Source organism: Lytechinus variegatus, chromosome 8 (assembly GCF_018143015.1).
Source record: "Lytechinus variegatus isolate NC3 chromosome 8, Lvar_3.0, whole genome shotgun sequence".
Lineage (NCBI taxonomy): Eukaryota > Metazoa > Echinodermata > Echinoidea > Temnopleuroida > Toxopneustidae > Lytechinus > Lytechinus variegatus.
The window spans coordinates 5980228-6002876 of record NC_054747.1 but is presented as its reverse complement, the minus strand read 5'-3'; the positions used below and the strand labels follow the sequence as shown (position 1 = coordinate 6002876).

General features: G+C 37.4%; 1 protein-coding gene across 1 annotated transcript in view; it reads left to right on the top strand.

Annotated features, from left to right (window-relative positions):
* Positions 1-442: 442 nt before the first annotated feature.
* The window catches only part of LOC121420602 (sushi domain-containing protein 2-like), a 37557-nt gene continuing 15350 nt past the window's right edge, over positions 443-22649 (top strand). Inside the window, exons 1-17 of the mRNA XM_041615264.1 lie at positions 443-672; positions 1774-1891; positions 2201-2363; positions 2863-3126; positions 3761-4070; positions 4378-4519; positions 5957-6105; positions 6376-6650; positions 9030-9182; positions 9760-9930; positions 10618-10766; positions 11067-11193; positions 11782-12021; positions 12272-12478; positions 13433-13597; positions 13904-14017; positions 15037-15150. Coding sequence (XP_041471198.1) covers positions 443-672; positions 1774-1891; positions 2201-2363; positions 2863-3126; positions 3761-4070; positions 4378-4519; positions 5957-6105; positions 6376-6650; positions 9030-9182; positions 9760-9930; positions 10618-10766; positions 11067-11193; positions 11782-12021; positions 12272-12478; positions 13433-13597; positions 13904-14017; positions 15037-15150 — 3091 coding nt within the window. The remainder of the gene's footprint in view (positions 673-1773; positions 1892-2200; positions 2364-2862; positions 3127-3760; positions 4071-4377; positions 4520-5956; positions 6106-6375; positions 6651-9029; positions 9183-9759; positions 9931-10617; positions 10767-11066; positions 11194-11781; positions 12022-12271; positions 12479-13432; positions 13598-13903; positions 14018-15036; positions 15151-22649) is intronic.

Below are 22649 nucleotides of genomic sequence, written 5' to 3'. Positions count from 1 at the left end.
TGATCGAGCGCTTTTGGAAAATTGATTCATGATTTTGCCCCCCCCCCCAATCTATGGATCGACGCCCCTGCTAGACGCACGCCACTCCTTTATGTGCATGTATAGCAACATCACAAGAAAGGTCGCTACCGTCGCCTCCAGTTTGCTAGGACCAACCTGACGAAGCCACAGAAGTTCTGGGACGATGTTCTCTGGACTGACGAAACCAAGCTGGAGCTCTTTGGTCCTATGGATCAACGTTACGTATTGCGCAGGGAGAAGGAAGCATACAAAGAGAAGAACACTCTGCCTTCTGTGAAGCACATGGAGGGTCTGTGATGCTGTGGGGGTGTTTTGCTTCTACTGGCACTGGGAATCACCCACTGTCAGTAGCGGAGAATGTCAACCCGTCTGTAAAGAAGTTGAAGCTAGCTTGGATGTCATTGGACATTCCTGCAGGACGATGACCCCAAGCACAGCTCCAAATCTACAAAGGCTTGGCTGGAGAAGAAAGGATGGAAGGTCCTTGAGTGGCCATCACAGACCTGAACCCAATCGGGAATTCGTGGTAGGATCTGAAGAAAGATGTTGCAGCATGTACATGCAGACCTACATGTACCAGCATCGCTATTCCTTGAGACCATTGCGCAAGAGGAATGAGCCAAAATCTCCAAGGAGCGTCGTGAGCAGCCTGTGAGCGGCTATTAATCTTGTCTGCAGGAGGTCATTGCAACAAGTGGATGCTGCACAAAGTACTAACAGACACACCCATCTGGGTTGAATGACATTACAACTTGTTTGTTGTGCATATAAAGATTCCAGTTTCAGGTGGAGGATAAATAAAATCAGCATTCACCTCGGAATAATGCACTGGCTTTTAAATTGTCATTATTTGTGTATTTCTTTCTTGTGTGTAAATAGGGGGTTGAATAATTTTGCAACATGCTTTTTGTGCGCAAATTGCAATTTTGGATAAATTAAGAAGAAAAATTTGATTTTTTTTCTGGTAGTCTTTAGTAATTAACTGTCTGCTAACTATCTTAATGGTTCAGTAACAATGTGCAGTTGCAATGTTCTTCAATTCACCAGAATGTCGAAAATGTGAGGGTGGTTGAATAATTTTGCTGCCAACTGTAAGTAATATACACCTTTCTATCGCTATATACACACGTCACATGTATTTATACGTGTTAGTCACATCAACAAGGCGGGCAAACCCGAAGTCATAATACTCTCTATGCCAGTGATCGCGTTGTACGGATATGAAAAGTGTGACTAAGACACGGAGGTTGGGCTTTTTGTGTCACTTTATTGCAATATCGAGTAATACATTCGGATGCATTTTCCCTTTATCTAAGCAAGTTAAGATATTAATACTATTCTGAAGCATATCAGTTAAAATGACTGGGCTATATAGCATAATTGAAAATACGCATATTAAAGCTAAATATAACGACTGGATGTGCAAGACATTGAAATCATGTTACGAATTTAGTTGATGTGAGTGTATCATTTGCCGTTGCTTTTTTTACTTAAAAAAATCAGGTTCATATCAGGGTGGACCTCAGAGGGGTGTTAGATTTTTCTGCCGGAAAAAAAAGGATTCAAAGAGGAAGCTCACCCCGACAGAAATTATTGTAAAAATAGCAACAACAAAAGTTATAAATAATATTGCCGAAGGTTTGAGACAAATCCAAGAATTAAACACATTATTAGAATTTTAATTATTTGATTTGTGACGTCATAATCCCCTTTAAGTTTATCATATTTTCTTTACTGTTCCACACATAATAGTGCTCCAACTCCACTCCCTGGGGAGTACCCTGACCAGGCAACCGATGTACACATACCAACATTGACTTTCACATCCTCCCGGTTACCATCCTGGGTGGAGAGTGACAAACGTGGATTAGTACCTTGTCAAGGACATTAGCGGCGGGTGGGATTCGAACCATCGACCTTGCTTTAATAGTTAAATGACTGAATCACTACACCACGACACGCTCCAAAATTTACCCAGAATATTTGAGAGATAGATTCGACTTCAAATCACTTCCATACTCTTTTAGTAATGAAAATATCTTATAATTACCTAAACCAAATACAAATCATTGTAGAAGAATATTGGACGGAGCCTCATTATGATATGTCCCTGTTTCTCTTTGTCAACTACAAACTTTAGCCACCTTTAAGAACATCACCTCTTTGTTTTCATCATCAGGTAGGTTTTCTACTGGTAGACGGTACTTATTCAATAACCTTTGACTACGATCAGGATACTTTACAGAGTTTACCAATGGATAGCAATGTTGAGGTCAATGGAGTTTATGCATATAAGATTGACCAGCCCTCGATCATCGATCCTTTATGCAACTCTGCTAATGGTAGGCTTTTATTTGCAAGTCATTGTTTATTTATTGTTATTTGTTATAGTAGACTAATTCTTTTGACGTTGTTCTAAAGTGTAAAACAAAATTTCCGAAACATCGCCATAACACCCAAACTTCTAGATTTCAATAAAGTTTAACTCATCGCCTAAACGGCGTGACTCTGACTGAACCCTTGAATAATAGACTTCCCACTAACAAGGATGGCCTTCAGGAAGGCATTCATACGCAAAGTCTTCAGGAATGACACAAGTTAATGGGTTAACTATATCACAGACACGGCAAGCGCACGTGAAATACCACGTACTTAGAAATAGACATTCAGGACAGGGATGGAGTCAAGGCTGGTTAAAAACCTTTTATAGATTGTAGTCCTACACATTACTCGACCAGAGGCCAAGGTCAAGACCGGCAAGTAATAGCCTCAATGCCGGTCACATGTCAATCCCCTTTTTATTTTCTCATCACGAAAAACTATTAATTTGTAAACTCCTAGATTTATTCATCACACCAACTCAGTCGGGGATGATGGGAGGGGAGCCTATTTATCTCTACGGGCCGTGTTGGGGGCTAGAGATTATTCAGACATGCGTCTTTACGTATAACGATGATATCATCCAAGAAGTTAACGCCACTGTAGTAGATACCAATGAAGCATATTGCATTCCAGATCCCTTCTTTCTAATCGGTGAAGTCATCATCTCTGTTGTAAAAGAAGGCAATGATCACACCAACTCGCCATCTACTGTGCATACAATCAGTAAGTACTGCTTTAGTTACACAATCGAACCCGACTTCAATCCGACCGGTGACTATGTCCTTGGTAAAAACATAATCTAGAGAATTAATATTAATCTGATTGACATGGCGAGTATAGAGGTTGCTTTCAGACGGGGTTAAAGCTCAATCTTTTGATTATCATGCAATGAGAGGGTTATCATTACCCATTATTATAATGTACACATGAGGCTACAAATTGAGATGCAGGCCTACAGAGTCTTAGTGAAACCGTTTTTTCCCAACTTCACCTTTCTGCTATAATTATGTCGGTAATGTTTCTCTTCCAACATAATTGATTGTAATGATGTATCAAGTTCGCATGCTCCTTTAGATAATGTTGCATCTAAAAAATTCAACCAAGTAAATTCAGTCGATTAAAGGCAAGCTGGATAAAGAGGCGAAAGTATTTTTTTATTTTTCTGGTCCCTACCAAGTAATTCCATCCCCACGGATATATCAAGCAGGAATTCAGTTGGATTCTTTTGCACCTGTAATATTAGGCGTTTTAAAAGTTAGAAAGAATGTGTCATCACCTTCATTGGCCTTAGTCAATCTTAATTACTTGATATACGTAAATTCTGGAAAGTTCTTATACATATTTTTGAATTCTGCAGCCGAGAGCAATAGAGTCGCTCCTACCATAATAAGAGGAGACCCCAACAGACCCGCATGGTATACTGCGGGAAATGAATTAGTCATCAGTTGGGAAAAAGATGAGGAGAGCTTTGGCAGCTCCGACAGCGCCCTCTCAATAAGTGTTCTTGCATACCGAGAGGACGACACTGGACCACGATGGGAAAACGTGTATGACGTAACAAGAGGGACTAAAGATGACGGCTCTTACGCATTCACCCCCTCGGCACAGAGTGGTGTGACGGAAGAGAACGCATTTGGTGTAATCCGGATTACCGGGAATTCTGACGAGTAAGATGGAGTACTTCAAGTATTCGAATTGTTTTTTTCTTCTTCATCTTCCTGTAATAAACTAGCGCCTGTAACGTATGAAAATAATCCATGCAAGACACAATCATCTTATGGCAAAAAGTGATAAAAACTCTCTGGTCTTAATAATTTCAGGTTTATATTAAGGTCTCCGCCCTTAAGAAAGGTTATTACCTGTACAGTGACACACGAACTGAATAAAGGATATTTATCATAAATTAAATTATATTTTATTTCTGTCTGCTTGATCAGTAAAATTATTTTGGGTTTTATTTTTATTTCAATGAAGCCGTAAGCGTGTTCTCTGGAGTGAAGTTCATCCCTTAAGTTATCTCCTAGATGATTCGTATCAAGATAATACAGTTCAATGGGCCTCGGACAAATGTAATGAATGGATCACATCAGATGACGCTGAAGGAATTGTTCTGAATGTATGTATTCATCTTAAAGTTAACTCAACAAAAGACAACAATTAGTGTTGTTGTATTTGATCGGGATTGTTCATTTTTTCCGTATATCTTATGTATTGCAAATTTTATTTTCCCATATATATATATATATATATATATATATATATTATATATATATATATATGTATGTATAAACTTTGATCAACTTTGAAAATTTTGATCAACTTTGATCAACTTTTCGATCTACGGTTGTTTTTATTAACATTGTATTTTGCTTATTACTACCACAACCGACGCAGGACCTTCATTTTCATCATCATTTACATATATATATTATATATATATAATATATAATATATATATATATATATATATTGTGTAAAGAAATGGATGAAGAGAACATGGTAGGCGTAGCTTAAGTCAAGGTTCCCCAGAGCTATCTACCGTTTGGAAAAATTGGTGATGCCGAAAAAATGTCCCTGCCGGGAATCGAACCCGGGCCCCCAGTTTTGAACGCCGGTGCCTTAACCACTAGACCACAGAGACGGGTTAGTGATTCGGGCGACCCTGATCCAATTGACCGTCAGATAGACAGATTTTCGGCACCATACCAATGATAATTTCCTTTGTCGGGTGAAGTTGGGTTTTGAACAATGAACTTCGGGAATTCTATCCTTGTATAGAGTGCTCGATGTCCTTCACAGGAAGAGCTTTGAATAATAAAATACAAGTTCACAAGGTTGACTGGAGATTCATCAAATTTAATTGCAACTCGGAGTTTCACGCAAGAGGTGAGATCGCACCTTTTGCGTGAAACTCCGAGTTGCAATTAAATTTAATGAACCTCCAGTCAACCTTGTGAACTTGTATTTATTTATATATATTATAATGCTTAAAGACGTAATAGATATATATAGTTGATATAGTATATAATCGACGTGTTTTTTATTATCATATATAACGACAGTAAGGTCCGCATGTGGGATACAGGCGAAGAGACAAATAGTACATCTTTGCGAGGTAATGCATTCAGTTCCAAAAGAAAGTTTATTCCAAAGAATATTTCGAATTTTCCACGCAACCTCACGTTTTCTTTAATACTTACTTTAATACTGTTACAGTAAGTTTCCACAACTATACCGAATATTCAATAAACCTTTCATTTTAGGGCCTAGTTTCTATTATTGTGTTTGAAATATCACATTGCCAAAATTATCTAGAAATGTCATATTTATATTGATATCGTTCTTCCTTCAAATATTTTCGGATGCTTATAGTTTAATTGTAATGAATTATACACTTTGATATTACTATCATAATCAAGTAGTAGGAATGGTCAATATGACAGGAAGGCATTTTTGTTTTCGGTCATTTAGGCATATAATACAAGCACGAACTTTATATCAATTTATAGCCATTGTTTCATTCCCATTCTCCTACGCTTAACATCCCTTGCAGAATAGAACAGAATGTCCATGCACCCTAGACCAAGCTGTAGAAGACGTTGGACGATTTATCACAGATGTTTCTTGCCATCCAGATGGCGGGGTATCTAATTGCGCCAGACACCAAGGTGCCATACACTGCTTCTTTGCTGCTTACCCAAGGTTGGCTTGAAATAAATTATAATCTTTGGCCTCGCCCTCCTTCTTCCATTCCTTTCTGTTTAAGAGCTGTATTTCCCCATTTTCATTTGGTTGCCCCAATATCCTTTCATGCAAACCATTCATACCTCGATCAAATTTATTATCAATAAACATGATGATCTCAGTCACTCAGAGCAAGGAGCAAAGGTTAAGTGCGCGTTAGTGCCTTTAAGAATCTACAAACTTTCTCAACCCAAACATTCTACACCTATCATGTTCTTTGTCCTATAGTCCTGGAACGATGTCTGGAACCACATGTTGTTACGATGCTAATCGTCTCCTAATGCACTCCGGGGATACTAGATACGCTGGTACAGACACCCGATCACACATCCGTGGTGCTGTCCCCTATAGGCAGAAGAACCTCGTCCCTGAACTGTCCCTTTGGTCAAATGACGTGATGCCTAAATATATTTGTTGCGAGTGGGCTAATGACGACAGTTGTTCCGCCTATATGACCAGGAGACCTACGGCAGATTGTGTTGCATACGAACCGCCAGTTAACGGTAAGTGGGCCGAGGTAGCTTGGTAGAAGTTCATGAGACATATCAAAATTTGTTATAAGCAAATTCTCCTTTTTAGCTATACATCTATTGTGTCTTTTAAAAGGTTACTGTCTCATCGCTTCAGGTGTGTCAGAAGAACTGCTTTTGCCCCTTGAGATTCTATACCGGATAATCGAAAATAATGTAGGGTGCAGTTCATCATTTTAGTCTTTATGGGAAAGAATGACTCCTTGTGGGATCTTAGTCCAACGGGTGGTGGCTATAGTTTAGCTATTTTTGCCGTTTCCTGCTGTTTTTGACATGATGAGATGAATACTGAGATCACTCAGCCGCGTTGACCCACGGCTCTCGATACTCACAGCTAGCAAAAGACCATTGCGACCAGCAATAAGCTTTCACACATAATACTTGACATTCAGGTAGTTCTCGTAGAATATGTTAATTTTGAGAGTGACAACAAAATGGAATGATGGCGACTGCGACTGAATCTACATAACGATTTCAACTGAGAGTGAATGCTCCCGTGAAACTTGACAATAGGGAATGAACGCTCAAGGCACTGGTTTTGAAGATGTCCACAAGAGACCGATATTTCACAAGTAAAAGACGGTCATCGAGAGGGATTGCAAGAGGGAAAGATGTCCTTTGGAAATGATCGCACTGAAGAATATTTTGATGATGCTGATCGGGCTATCCATTATTGTTTTTTGTCTCTCCTGAACGAAGTTCGGCAGAGACATACTAATCACTTTTCCTGTTAGTCCTTTGGTCTGTTAAAGAATGTTAAAGTTCAACTTCCTCCCATTTCTTTATTTCTACATCAATGAAGTAACACTTGGTATATATATGATCCTTGGGTAATAACACATGTGACATCTTGAGAACAATGGGGTCAAAGGTCATTTCAGGTTCAAAGCTCAAATGATATGAGGTCATATTCATCCCTTTTGGTCAGCTTGCTCTCATTTCTTTATTTATGCATCAATTTTGACCACACTTAGTTAAAATGATCCTTGGGCAATACCGCATGTGTGTTATTGAGGAAGGGGGGGGGGTGTCAAAGGTAAAGTTTTTGTTCAAGTTGGTCTCATTTCTTTATTTCTGCATCAATGAAGATTATTCTTGGCACATATGATACTTGGGTAATATCACATGTGACCGCATGAAAATGAATGGGTCAAAGGTCAGATGATATGAGGTCATGTTCTAAAAGTTTTAAAAGTTTTTATTCAACGTGCTCTTATTCCTTTATTTACATAGCATATATGCTAACATTTGATACAAATGATCTTTTGGTAATACCACATGTGTGTTTTTATTCAAGATCATCAAGGGCTCAAAGGGTCAAGTGTTTATTAGAACTGCTCTTATTTTGGAGTTCTGCACCAATTGAGTTTACACTTGGTACAAATGAACCTTGGGTAATACTACATATGTTTTTTGAGGATGATGGGGTCAAAGATCATCTAGGGGTCAAAAGGTAAAATTATATGAAGTTATGTCCATCCGTATCTAAAGTATTTGTTCAACTTGCTCTCATTTCTTTTTATCTGCATTAATTGTGTTTATACTCGGGGTACAAATGATTTTTGGTGATACCAAAGTGTGTTCCTGAAGTTGAAAAGGTCAAAGGTCAATTATGGATCGTAAGATCATACTGGATATTTTATCAATCGAGAAATCAGGCTAAACTTGTGGTTCGAGACCCTTTCACAGTTACTTATCATTGTCTCTCAATTAGACCAAACCCTTCGGATTTACAAAGAAATCTTCAGTAGTTATAATGCTTTCGAACTAACGCATTAAAGTGCACAGACACTTATTTTACTCTTAAGCTTTCAAAAAAACCCCAAAACATTAAGTTCTCATAAACCCATCGCTACAGTCAATAGGCATACAATTTCTGTTTTTACATCAATTTTCCAATAAATAAATGCAGTGCCCACATGCATAGTTCAATAGAGAATGATGACCATTTATCGATTGTAGAGAACTTTGGCTATCAAATTTGATTGCTCAAGGACACAAACTTGCCACTAAAAACAAGACAAATTATTGAATCAGAGGACAGTAGCCATAGAGATAGATTTCACAAGAGAATACTAGTATTGTTGTCGAATTCACGTCATTTTCTATTCTATCCCACGGTGTCGTTTCCTTCAGCAAGGAATTGATGCACACTGCGCTGCACTCTACCAAGGTTTCAGGTGGGGAAAATGTGTACCTGACAAGCATTCTATCATTGACCGCATTTCGCCCAACAGCTGCTGTTCTTATGCTATGGTATTTATGCGCATTATTTTAGAGCGCTCAAAGATAAGTTTATATCAGTTTTAAGCGATACAAGTTAGTATGATTATCATTATTTTATCATTTCAGCTATTTCTTTTGGCGATCCTCATTTCATCACGATGGACCGATATAACTTCACATTTAACGGACTAGGAGAGTATACCTTACTTCGATATGCGAGAGAGAAGACAGGATATTACTTCTTTGAGCTACAGGGGAGGATGATACAAACATACAATGGTAAAGTTAAAAACAATTGTTGTTCAGTGTTGCTGTAAAGGAGTCTTGTACAAAAAAATGAACAAGACACCTTTACAGCTTGGTTTGAAAAACAGGAAATCTTGAGACCTATAAGAATTTACCATGATTCTGTTATAAACATGTTTTCCAGTGCTCCACATATCTCGGCCTTTAGTGTACCCAAAATATCTCCATTACAAATACATGTTTATGAATCTATCCAAGTTTGACATGAACCCAGATCCATAAACAAAGGGATATAGATCTAACCACTGACTTGTGAGGAAATTGATCACAGCATAGGCTTCCCATTAAAGCATGTGAAGCATTTCATGACACAAATAGTAAGTTATTTTCACTGATTTTGATTAGTTACTAAAATTATTCCATCTATTTGCGGCCGGGACCAAATCCGTCGGTGAAAAAATCACTGAAAAACTGTTCATGAAATGTTAAGTAAGCTCGACTCCGGAAGACACATTCGAGCTGGTTTTGAATGAAATTGATTGAACAGAAGAAAACTTTGTCTTATTTTGTGTAACGAAGTGTCACAATTTATTTTTGGTTCCCCATGCAGGTGAAAGGTTTAATGTAACACAGTTGTCAGCGATAGCAATGAAGGATTTTAATTCCGACACCATCTTCATTGAGGCAGGAGTGAACAGTGGATTACAAGTCTACAGGAAAAGTGCGAATGGTGTATGGCTTTCGGTTTATTTTTCCCAGCAGACACTTCGCGTTCTTCAAGGTGAGTAGGTGGCAGATTGGAATCCTGCGGTACACCATTAAAACTAGAAAATAACAACGAATTCCATTTGTATATCTCACTTGGAAAATAAGCAAACCTTAAGGTGCTTAAGCAAGATAGATAGCATCGTTTTGCTCGAATATACATGTATATTTGTTGCTTTAATACCCCCCCAAATGTAAACGATAAACGCTATGCGAAGTAAAGTTTAAATTGGCCTCAATTAGTGCAATTATCAACGATAAACTTCGATATCATGAGGTATATTTAGATGTTCTCATTATAAGTATCAGTCGTTCCCACATGTACACGGAAGACTGAATTGCTCAGTTGATTTTAGTCGCTCATTGTCAGGCTTTAGTCACATCAGCGAAACCAACTCCATACCAACCAAGTCTAAATAATTTCAATTCCAATAACATACTATCCGTCGTTTGGTACTGGTTGCTTTAGTGTGACTGACTTTGGCAAAATGCTTGCCACGTACGCATATGTTTTTTTCTAGAAAAATTCGTAGTTGCAAATTTTAAATTGGTCTAATGCGGTGCCATTTGAGATTTTTTGTCGTCTAAATAACATTTACTTCTAACCGAGATATCTCCTATTTTTCTTTTGAAGATAGACCTACAAGTGATTATCCCCCTATGCAAACAATAATTGTATTCCTTCTGTCTGCGCTTTATTCAGGTTGTGCTGTGGAGGTCACAAGATTGGAACGTGAGGATGAAATCTACGAATTGGTGGTCATGTTTGAAGCAACCGGCATTTCCGTCCGAGTAACATACAGCTTCAAAGAAATGCTGGCTGTGCAACCGATCCTGCCTACAACTCTGGAGGTATTCATAATTTATACATAATAGGCCTATATACAGTACATGTGCATATATTTTGGTGTAAACCAATAAGGCCCCGTTCAACAGAATGGAATCCCTTGAATTGTCAAGGGCTCCAAGATCACTGAAATACTTTGTCTCTGTGGGAAAAAAATCCTTAAAACATGACTTCTTGACAATAAGGACACTAATAATTTCAATTCATTATGGGGATTTAGCGATTAATCAAGAACTTAAAGAAATTGCCAGTGTTCTTTTTCTTTCAGACACAGTGCATCAATGTTCTTTTTCTTTGATTTATAGAGCGATCAACTGTTCGGGTTGCTAGGCAACATGGATGGTAACCCTAGCAACGATCTGCAGCGTCGAGACAGTAATGGCTTTCTTGATAATCCTACTGAAGAGGAGATCTTCCAGTTTGGACAAACATGTAAGATAATAGCTGCTATAAAACTTTTGAATACCTATAATATAGCTTGTCCTATTATTTTTAATAGCAATTGTTAACCAACCCCCCACAAATCACATGTGATCTACCCAGTTAGAATAAGACAAACGGGAGTTACAATGGTTATTGTAAAAGTATCATTGCGCTGAAGTATTCAAAATATTACAAAACTTACATTTACAGTGTGGGAAAAGAGTTTTTATATTAGTGGCGTCCAAGAAAAAAATATCCAGGATTGGAACCATGGCTTGATACTGCTAGGAAGAATGTAGTGTTTCGCAGTGTTTTCATCGTGACACTGGAACCCTTTCACTAAGTGTGAGTGTTCACACTGGGTCCACATAGTTGACTATGTGATAATTCGATTCACACTGCCAACTTGAAAATAATTTCACATTGTGTTCCACAAAATGAACTTTGGGACGCAATGTGGAACACTGGGTTTTTTCTAGCAGGGCGATTAAACCATCAGGACACGTGGACGCTTGAACCACACATTGATCATGTTGATTATTAAATAATGAGGGTCAGATCCAAGAAATTATCAAGAATATCTGCTTTACTTTCCAGGGGAAATCGAAGCAGATAACAATCTTCTCCGCTACACGGCCGGAAGAGATCATTCTGACTACCATGACTCTACGTTTGTACCCCTAATGGACGTGACCCTTCCTACACCCTACTCAGCATGTGAGAGTGTCACACAGTGTCTGTTTGATTACGAAGTATCGGGTTATGATCACAATCTTGCAATGGCCACCCTGGAGGCTTTCAAAGCCTTCGAGAATACATCTGAAATTATTCGAAAAGGTTAGTAAAGGCAACGCACTTTGTTAAATCATGGACCCTATGGGCCGTATAGGATCCATACCTACTAGGGTCCATGGTTAAATTATCCCCTGTGGATCTCAAATGGATCGATGTGAGTGGAGCATTTGATCACATTGTAGGGCATCAGAATATTGATTATCTCATTTTGAGATTGCACCATGGTTTCGTTGCAGAAATAGTTGTAATCAAACGCAACTTGAATTTGATTTAGTTTCCTTATCCTTCACAGTTGACTCATGTCCGTATCAGAACACACCGAAAAACGGAAACAAGACTTACGCATCAGATTCGAATCAGTACTTCAAGGATGCTACTGTGACGTTCAGTTGCAAGGAAGGATGGGTCTTGTCTGGTTCTGCAGTTAGAACATGCGATTATAGCTCATATAATGGAACCTTGGAATGGACAGGATCAGAGACGCCAAGCGAATGCATTGGTAAAGTATAATTTAGCTAGTTCTCAGCAGCCTGAGGTTCGTTTTTCTCAACATAAAAAATCTATCGCTTCTTCGACATCCAATTGAACACTTACGTTATGGAATCTTCATGTATTTCTTGTGTTTTTTTTTAACATGGGTATAGCCCGATCCTGAAAATCATTCAGTACTTCCAGAATTTCGAAATATTGCGGATATTCAAAAACACGAAAATGGTTACCAGAGTTGCAGGGTTCCCAGAATTCTAATGTACATTATGGCATTTCAAGAAACTTGATATTGAAATTATGTTCTTCATGGTTTTCATCTGTTCAGACAGTTAGAGAAATTCTAAAACAATTATGACAGTTCTTAAAATCGTAATCCCAGTTTGTGTATTAAAAATAAAATCTAAAATGCATCACGGCAGTTCTTAAAACCCGAAATCAATTTCAGCGGCTAAAGGACTCTAAACTATGTTATGGCATATCAAGTAAGAATCTGTAAAACAACTGTTAAACTGTTGTGTAATTAGGCCTACTCGGGGATTTATTGCATTTTGCAGCCTCATTCTACCATGGCATTATATGAAAGCATTATGGCAATGTTCAATACCTAATTAAACAAGCTTAATATTCTGAAGCTCAGTTTACGTACGTTAGGCCATGGTTTAAATCTATGCTAAAAGTACATGAAGTCGGTAGTGTCAATTGGTTAACATTGTAATATTTTGTGCTCTCGCTCTTCTCTTTCATCTTGCTATAATGGTGAAGAAATGTAATTCAGTTATCAATCCCAGACATTAGTGAATGATTACAGATTAATCTATATTGTTAGAGATTTATGTCTCAATTGGCTGACAAAAGTTAAACCACGACTTTATTTAGACCAAGTTCTTCTATTAATATTTAACTCTAATGTTGAATATGAACCCAAGCAAAATTAACAAATAATATTTCCTTTGTCATTCTATAGCGTCAGTTTGTGGTTCCTTACAACCACCAGACAATGGATATCTAGTTGTCGATCAAACAGGGACGAATGTTTCGGTTTCTTGTAATGAGGGTTATTCTCCTAGTGAAAACATTACCTGCAACTTGGGAAGTTGGAATAATCTTCCTCCACAGTGTCTTTCAGATGGTAAACATTTTTTAGATTCATTTTGAGACTTCTTATCATGCTGGCGTTGATATTGATACGATGATGTTGATGGTGAGTGGTGCTTGTTTTCTTTCATGAGATGGTAGGAACGTTATGGAGGTTGTGAAGTGGAAAATCATGAAAGAAAAATCTACAAATATTAAAAATCATTTACAACGATTCTATATTTTCAAGATGGCGTTAGAAAGTCAAAGTACTTATGAAATACATAAAATCAAAAGTATTCGAAATTAGGCGTATTTATGAAAGCTTTCGTATTTTTCTCCGTTTTGGTTTGCAAATCAGAAGAGCACACGACTCCGAATGCAGAGACAACATTCATGACAATGAGTACATATGAACCACAAAGTTCAACCACCCACTCGGAGATGACATCATACTCTTCAAATGAACCCACTGGTAATTTTACATTTATTAACAACTTTTGTGTATAATTATATTACATGAATATAGTATGATTGTAGTTGTATTATACAAGGTCTTTCGATCTGTTCGAGCATATTAACCCCGAAAACAATAGACCAAAACATATTCAACTTTGTTAGGGTGAACGCATTGTGTTGAACAAATAATATCTTACTTTGTCAACATAGTCATCTGTCGGTCCATCCTGATAAACTACAGCTGCTGCTACTACTACTATTACTATTACTATTACTACTACTACTACTACTACTACTACTACTACTACTACTACTACTACTACTACTACTACTACTACTACTACTCTTACTACTCTTACTACTCCTACTACTACTACTACTACTACTACTACTACTACTACTACTACTACTACTACTACTCTTACTACTCTTACTACTCCTACTACTACTACTACTACTACTACTACTACTACTACTACTACTACTACTACTACTACTACTTCTACTACCACTACTACTCCTACTACTACTACTACTACTACTACTACTCCTACTACTACTACCACTACTACTCCTACTACTACTACTACTCCTACTACTACTACTACTACTACTACTACTCCTACTACTACTACTACTACTACTTATAATACTACTTCTACTACTACTACTCCTACTACTACTACTACTACTACTACTACTACTACTACTACTACTACTACTTCTACTACTACTCCTACTACCACTACTACTCCTACTACTACTACTACTACTACTACTACTACTACTACTACTCCTACTACTACTACTACTTCTACCATGGGCGGAAATCCCAGGGGGATAGGGGGACGTGGAAGTGGAAAATCAGGAAAGAAAAATCTACAAATATTAAAAATCATTTACAACGATTCTATATTTTCAAGATGGCGTTAGAAAGTCAAAGTACTTATGAAATACATAAAATCAAAAGTATTCGAAATTAGGCGTATTTATGAAAACTTTCGTATTTTTCTCCGTTTTTGGTTTGCAAATCAGAAGAGCCCACGGCTCCGAATGCAGAGACAACATTCATGACAATGAGTACATATGAACCACAAAGTTCAACCACCCACTCGGAGATGACATCATACTCTTCAAATGAACCCACTGGTAATTTTACATTACAAACAACTTTTGTGTATAATTATATTACATGAATGTAGTATGATTGTAGTTGTATTATACAAGGCCTTTCGATCTGTTCGAGCATATTAACCCCGAAAACAATAGACCAAAAGATATTCGACTGTGTTAGGGTGAACGCATTGTGTTGAACAAATAATAATATTAGATATCCAAGACAGAAAGCCAATTGCGATTGGTCAATTGCGCGTCACGTGATATGATCGAAATCAGTGTATTTTCCCAGCCGGTCCACCTTCGATGAATATATTGACCAACCGGTCCGTGAATATATTTTTGTACGTGTATGGCGCCCTCCTGTTAGTTAGATCGAGACCCTAGATCTAGTGCTAACGAGTTAGATTTGGTCCTGGACAATCAACACTACATCTTACGTTAGACCTAACGTTACAGCCGCAACTTAATTCATTGCAAATTAGTATGTACTTAACTTTAGAACTTTAGATCTAGATCTAACGTTAGGTCTAGACTTCTAGACCTAACTGTTAGATCATGTTTTATATCATCCCCAGTTAGGGCAGGCCTAGATCGAAATCTACACCTGATCATGAACTAATTAACATGTTGCACCTCACATTCTTGGTCTGCCTTGGGTCGTGGAATTGAACTGGACTCTAACTTAGATCTAGGGCTAGGCCTAAACAAATTTGATTGGATTAGAAAGGGTCATTCACTGCGTTAGAGTAGAAGACTAATAGTCCGGCAGCCCAGGAGGTTTATTCAACCGAAAGCCGGACAAGCAAATGACCCCATAGCTGGATGGCATGGACCTTGAAGTTTACAAAAATGCATTGCTGCCGGGTTCTATGCGTGGTCTTCCCTCCGAAATGACGTAATATATGACGTCACTACAAAATGGCCCTATTTCACAATTTTCAGACATTGTACACATAGCATGAAGTCAAGGGAGAATATCTCAGCCAAATCATGCTTGTTTTGTATGAAACTTTCACAATGTATTGTTCGAGTAGTGCACAAGAGATATGCAAAATTTCACGAACAGAAATATGCAAATTACGTAATGAAATTTGCATATCATTAGTTTTGGAGATTTCTCGCATAAAAAATTGTCAAAAATCGATTTAGAAATTTATTTTCTTTTGTAGTGTACTTTATTTGATATTTTTTTCTCTCAAGCATAATATCATTGTCTTCATCTATATCTCTACTTTAAGAAAATATATAACAGTAATTGAAAAAGACATTATAGACTGGGATTTCAGCCCCCTTTCCAATATGGTGCGCACGTAGAAATCGTGCGTTTTTGGCCTATTTTCACCATATGGCTGACGTGTGCGAACGATATGCCTACTTTATTGATGTTTCCTGCATTTTGCATGATATTAAATCTTCCAAACAACATATTTTCTTCTTCATTATGTCTCTGGTGATCAATCAATGATTTCAGCAAAATTTGATTGCCCACTGGGCAGTCTATAGGCTACGTTTTCAGCCTAGTTTTCAACAACGAACCTATACCATGTATGACTGCATCGTTGTAGTCGAGTCGGATAAGGGGGTTTCTATGTACCATCAAAACATTTTTCACTCAATGTTTTGGTATTTGCCTAAAGTGTCTAGTTAATAAAACTTGATGTTCCCTTCCCAAAATCGTGTCCAACGGAGTTCAAAATTGATATCTTTGGCGGCCCTCTTGGACATTTTTAATGAAAATCAATTATTTTCATATTTTATTGCACAAAGTCTGACAATGGGAAATTTTAAATCAATACGCATTTCACTAGGATTTGGATAGTAAAAATCGGTTGAAATTGTTTTCTGAATAGTCCGGTTAATATATTAAAAAAAAGAATTCATCAAAAATTTTGAACCAAAATGTTCAAGTGCATTGACATCTATCTGTTTCATCTTGCATCCGATCGCCTTTGTTGATGTGCCTAACATGCCGAAAATAACGTACTTAGCGATCGATAGAAAGGTATGTATTACTTGTATCATGTGTATGAGGGTAAAAGGCATTTTCTACACAAAGCAATTTTTATGATGATTAAATCTCTTGAAAAAGATAGAAGTTCGAGGCATTGCTCTGTATTTTCATTTTGCATGCAATTACTCTCGGGCACCTTAAAGCATAGTCCCACAAGAACCAGTAAAATGTTACATACAGTACCATACCATTATCCATAGCTTGACTATTATGATATCGTGCTTTTCGGAGCCCCCAATGTGGTAACATTTTGTTTTGAGTATGTAATTTTTTCCTTTAAATCACTTTTCTCTATCAGCTACATATAAAGAAATTGGGGCATAGCAAAGCCTAACCCTCAGGGGTTTGCCAAAGTCACCCAATCTTTTTTTCGTATCTTGCCAGTTTCTCGGAAAATTAGTCATTTTGAGGCAAACAGTGTTTCTGCCTTTCGTTAAAGCCCTTGTTTTTGTTTTGTTACCACATAAAGATGACAAAGTAGGATCTTCTTTATCAGTTACATATGTCTATTTTCATTCTTTATTGTAAAAAAATGCAATGTTTGAGCCCCCAATCAGACAAAAGGGCATTTCTGCTATATAGTAAAGCTAGCTTTGATTTTGGAAACCACTTTGAAATAAAAGAAGAGGCATTTTTTTCTATCAGCTACATGTAAAAAAAGTGCGGTACATCGACTGCTACCTTCTTCAGAGGCTCCAAGATTGGCAGATTTTCCCCATATTGGAAAAATATGGAAAAGGTGGTGGACTTTGAGGGGATAGACTTTGCTGTGCAACCATTTATTAGCAGCAGATTGAAGAAAGTCTACTCCTTTAATTCCATGTAGTTTCAAAAGAATGAAACTGGCTTCACCATATAGCAGAAACGCTTTTTGCCTGAATGGGGGCTCGAAAATAGCACATTTTCCCATAAACAGGTAAAGTATGGAAAAAGGGTAGGTGATTTCGGCGACCCCATAAGGGGGGTATGTTCCAATATGCCAACACCTCTTTATATGCAGCAGATAGAGGAAACTCTACTCTTTCATCTCCATATAGTTTAAAAGCAATAAGAGTAGTTTTACTATACAGTGCGTATCAAAAAAAAGTTTACACTTAGAAAAAATCCTGTAAAATTATATGTTTGTAATATCCTGACGATTTTTCCACATTTTAGCATTGGTACAGATCCATTTAAGCAAATGACGATATAACTGTCGAAAAATATTTCCGCTTGAGTGAGCGCCACTTACTTTTGAAAAGTTGGTGAAAAATGATTTGCGCAGAACTTTGAAATAGTTATGCGAATAAGAGTAAAACTTAATCATGAAGAACACGTGAAAATTAGCAAGTAAAATTGATATGAAGATATCTTTTCCCTTTTTAAACTTGTTTCCTTGCCCAAAACACTTCGAAGAGTGCATTGCGCCCCATCCACTCCCCCCACACAACGAGTCCATCGTGACGATATTTGCTTTACACTGAGCTGTGATTTACATGAAAAGGCTTAGGCTTGATTTTCATTTTGTTAATCATTTCCAAGCTTGGGAAAAAGTGTGGAGAAACAAGTATTAAATGAAAATGAAATGTAAACCAACTTTGAATGATAAAAACTTAGTGAAAATGCTGGAGATGTCTGATATAAACTTTTGTTCAGATTTAGTTATGTCCTCAGATCCAGCTGGCATAAAAAGGGTAAAGGTTGTGCTTACTAAGTGTTGAAATTTCAAATTTGGGCGGCAAAATTGTTACAAAATGCTTGAATGTATCCGTTTTATTTCAATTGGCTAAAAGTGCTAGGGAAATTTATAAGAAATGCTTCGCAGGGTAAGTTTGAGTTCACCCTTTCCCCTGGATACAACGTGAAAACAAGCATTTCTGCGCAAACAGATTTTTGCGATCTTTACCAAAATGGACAGTGCTCACTCAAGTGTAACATTCTGTCAAAACTTTTACTTTCATTGAATAGATGAGACCCAAACCCATATTTATGTGTGAAAAAATTACCCACATGTTGTATATTTTTTAATTCCCAGGTCTTTTTCAAAGTGTAAACTTTTTTTTGATACGCACTGTATAGCAGAAACACCTTTTGCCTCAATGGGGGCTCGAAAATAGCATATTCTCCCCCAAAATAGTCAAATTATGAAATAGGGTAGGTGATTTGGTGACCCACTAAGGGGGTATTTTCCAATATGCCAACACCTCTTATATGTAGCAGATAGAGGAAACTCTACTCTTTCGTCTCCATGTAGTTTAAAAGCAATAAGAGTAGTTTTACTACACAGCAGGAACACATTTTGCCTCAATGGGGGCTCGAAAATAGCACATTTTCCCATGATTTGGCAAATTACGTAAAAGGGGCGGGTGACTTTGGCAGTTCCTAAAGGGGTAGGCTTTATGGTACCAGCACCTCTTTATATGTAGCAGATAGAGGAAACTCTACTCTTTCGTCTCCATATAGTTTAAAAGCAATAAGAGTAGTTTTACTACATAGCAGAAACCCCTTTTGCCTCAACGGGGGCTCGAAAATAGCATATTTTCCCATAAATAATTAAAATATGAAATAGGGTAGTTGAATTTGGCGACCCCCCAAGGGAGGTATGTTCCAATATGCCAACACCTCTTTATATGTAGCAGATAGAGGAAACTCTACTCTTTCGTCTCCATATAGTTTAAAAGCAATAAGAGTAGTTTTACCACATAGCAGAAACAACTTTTGCCTCAATGGGGGCTCGAAAATAGCATATTTTCCCATGATTTTGCAAATTACGTAAAAGGGGCGGGTAACTTTGGCAGTTCCTAAAGGGGGTAGGCTTTATGGTACCAGCACCTCTTTATATGTAGCAGATAGAGGAAACTCTACTCTTTCGTCTCCATATAGTTTAAAAGCAATAAGAGTAGTTTTACCACATAGCAGAAACACCTTTTGCCTCAATGGGGGCTCGAAAATAGCATATTTCCCATAAATATGTAAATATGGAAAAAGGTTAGGTGAATTTGGCGACCCCCCAAGGGGAGTATGTTCCAATATGTCAACACTTCTTTATATGTAGCAGATAGAGGAAACTCTACTCTTTCGTCTCCATATAGCTAAAAAGCAATAAGAGTAGTTTTACCACATAGCAAAAACACCTTTTGCCTCAACGGGGGCTCGAAAATAGCATATTTTCCCCTAAATAGTTAAAATAGGAAATAGGGTAGTTGAATTTGGCGACCACCCAAGGGGGGTATGTTCCAATATGCCAACACCTCTTTATATGTAGCAGATAGAGGAAAGTCTACTCTTTTGTCTCCATATAGTTTAAAAGCAATAAGAGTAGTTTTACCACATAGCAGAAACACCTTTTGCCTTAATGGGGGCTCGAAAATAGCATATTTTCCCATGATTTTGCAAATTACGTAAAAGGGGCGGGTAACTTTGGCAGTTCTCAAAGGGGGTAGGCTTTATGGTACCAGCACTTCTTTATATGTAGCAGATAGAGGAAACTCTATTCTTTTGTCTCCATATAGTTTAAAAGCAATAAAAGTAGTTTTACTACATAGCAGAAACACATTTTGCCTCAATGGGGGCTCGAAAATAGCATATTTTCCCATAAATAAATATGGAAAAAGGTAGGTGATTTCGGAGACCCCCTAAGGGGGTATGTTCCAATATGCCAACACCTCTTTATATGTAGCAGATAGAGGAAACTCTACTCTTTCGTCTCCATATAGTTTGAAAATAATAAACGTGGTTTTACTAAATAGCAGAAGCACGTTTTGCCCAAATGGGGGCTCGAAAATAGCATATTTTCCCATTAATGGGCAAAATACGTATAATTATCGGGTAACTTTAGCAGTCCTCAGAGGGGGTAGGCTTTGCTGTAACAGCACACCTTTTTTGTAGCAGATAGAGAAAACTCTACTCTTGTCTTCACATAGTTTAAAAACAATGAAAGTGGCCGTATTACATAGCAGCAACACTTTTTGCCTCAATGGGGGCTTGAAAAAGCATATTTTCCCACAAATAGGTAAAATATGAAAAAGGGTGGGTTATTTCGACGCTCCCTGAAGGGATGCTTCAGTATGCTAGTAGCAGATAGAGGAAACTCTACCCTTCTTATCTCCATGTAGTTTAAAAAGAAAGAAAGTGGCTTTTATTCCATATCAGAAACGTTTTTTGCCTCAATGGGGGCTCGAAAATAGCATATTTTCCCATGATTTCGCAAATTACGTAAAAGGGGCGGGTAACTTTGGCAGTTCCTAAAGGGGGTAGGCTTTATGGTACCAGCACTTCTTTATATGTAGCAGATAGAGGAAACTCTACTCTCTTGTCTTCATATAGTTTAAAAGCACTAAGAGTAGTTTTACTACATAGCAGAAACACCTTTTGCCTCAATGGGGGCTCGAAAATAGCATATTTTCCCATAAATAGGTAAATATGGAAAAGGGTAGGTGATTTCGGCGACCCCCTAAGGGGGTATGTTCCAATATGCCAACACCTCTTTATATGTAGCAGATAGAGGAAACTCTACTCTTTCGTCTCCATATAGTTTATAAAAGCAATAAAAATAGTTTTACTACATAGCAGCAACACTTTTTGCCTCAATGGGGCTTGAAAAAGCATATTTTCCCACAAATAGGTAAAATATGAAAAAGGGTGGGTGATTTCGACGCTTCCTGAAGGGGTATGCTTCAGTATGCTAGTAGCAGATAGAGGAAACTCTACCCTTCTTATCTCCATGTAGTTTAAAAAGAATGAAAGTGGCTTTATTCCATATCAGAAACGTTTTTTGCCTTAATATGGGCTCCATATTTTCCAATAAATGGTAATAATGGTATTTGCCCTTTAACTAAGCAAATAAGTAAAATATATAAAAATAAATAAAGACATACATATTGTCATGAAGCGTTACAGTATTATCGGTATATTATATCCTCTTTCGTGTCGAATGCTGATATTTTGAAATAGTTGTTGATGTTAATGATTGAACAGATAGATATCAATGCACATGCAAATTTTTGACCAAAATCATGCCCATTTCGGGATAAATTTTATTTCAAAATATATCATCAGAAAACGAATTAAATCGATTTCTACTATCCCAATCATAGAGAAATGCGTATTGATTAAAAGATTGTCCCATTGTCAGACTCTGTGCAATAAATATGAAAATAATTGATTTTCATTTTAAAAAGTCCAAGAGGGCCGCCAAAGATATCAATTTTGAACCCCGTTGGACACGATTTTGGGAAGGGAACATCAAGATTCATTAACGAGACAGTTTAGACAAATACCAAAACGTTGATTGAAAATTGAGTGAAAAGTATTTTGATGGTACACAGGAACCTCTTATCCGACTCGACTACAACGATGCAGTCTTACATTGTATAGGTTCGTTGTTGAAAACTAGGCTGAAAACGTAGCCTATAGACTGCCCAGTGGGCAATCAATTTTTGCTGAAATCATTGATTGATCACCAGAGATATAATGAAGAAGAAAATATGTTGTTTGGAAGATTTCATATTATGCAAAATGCAGGAAACATCAATAAAGT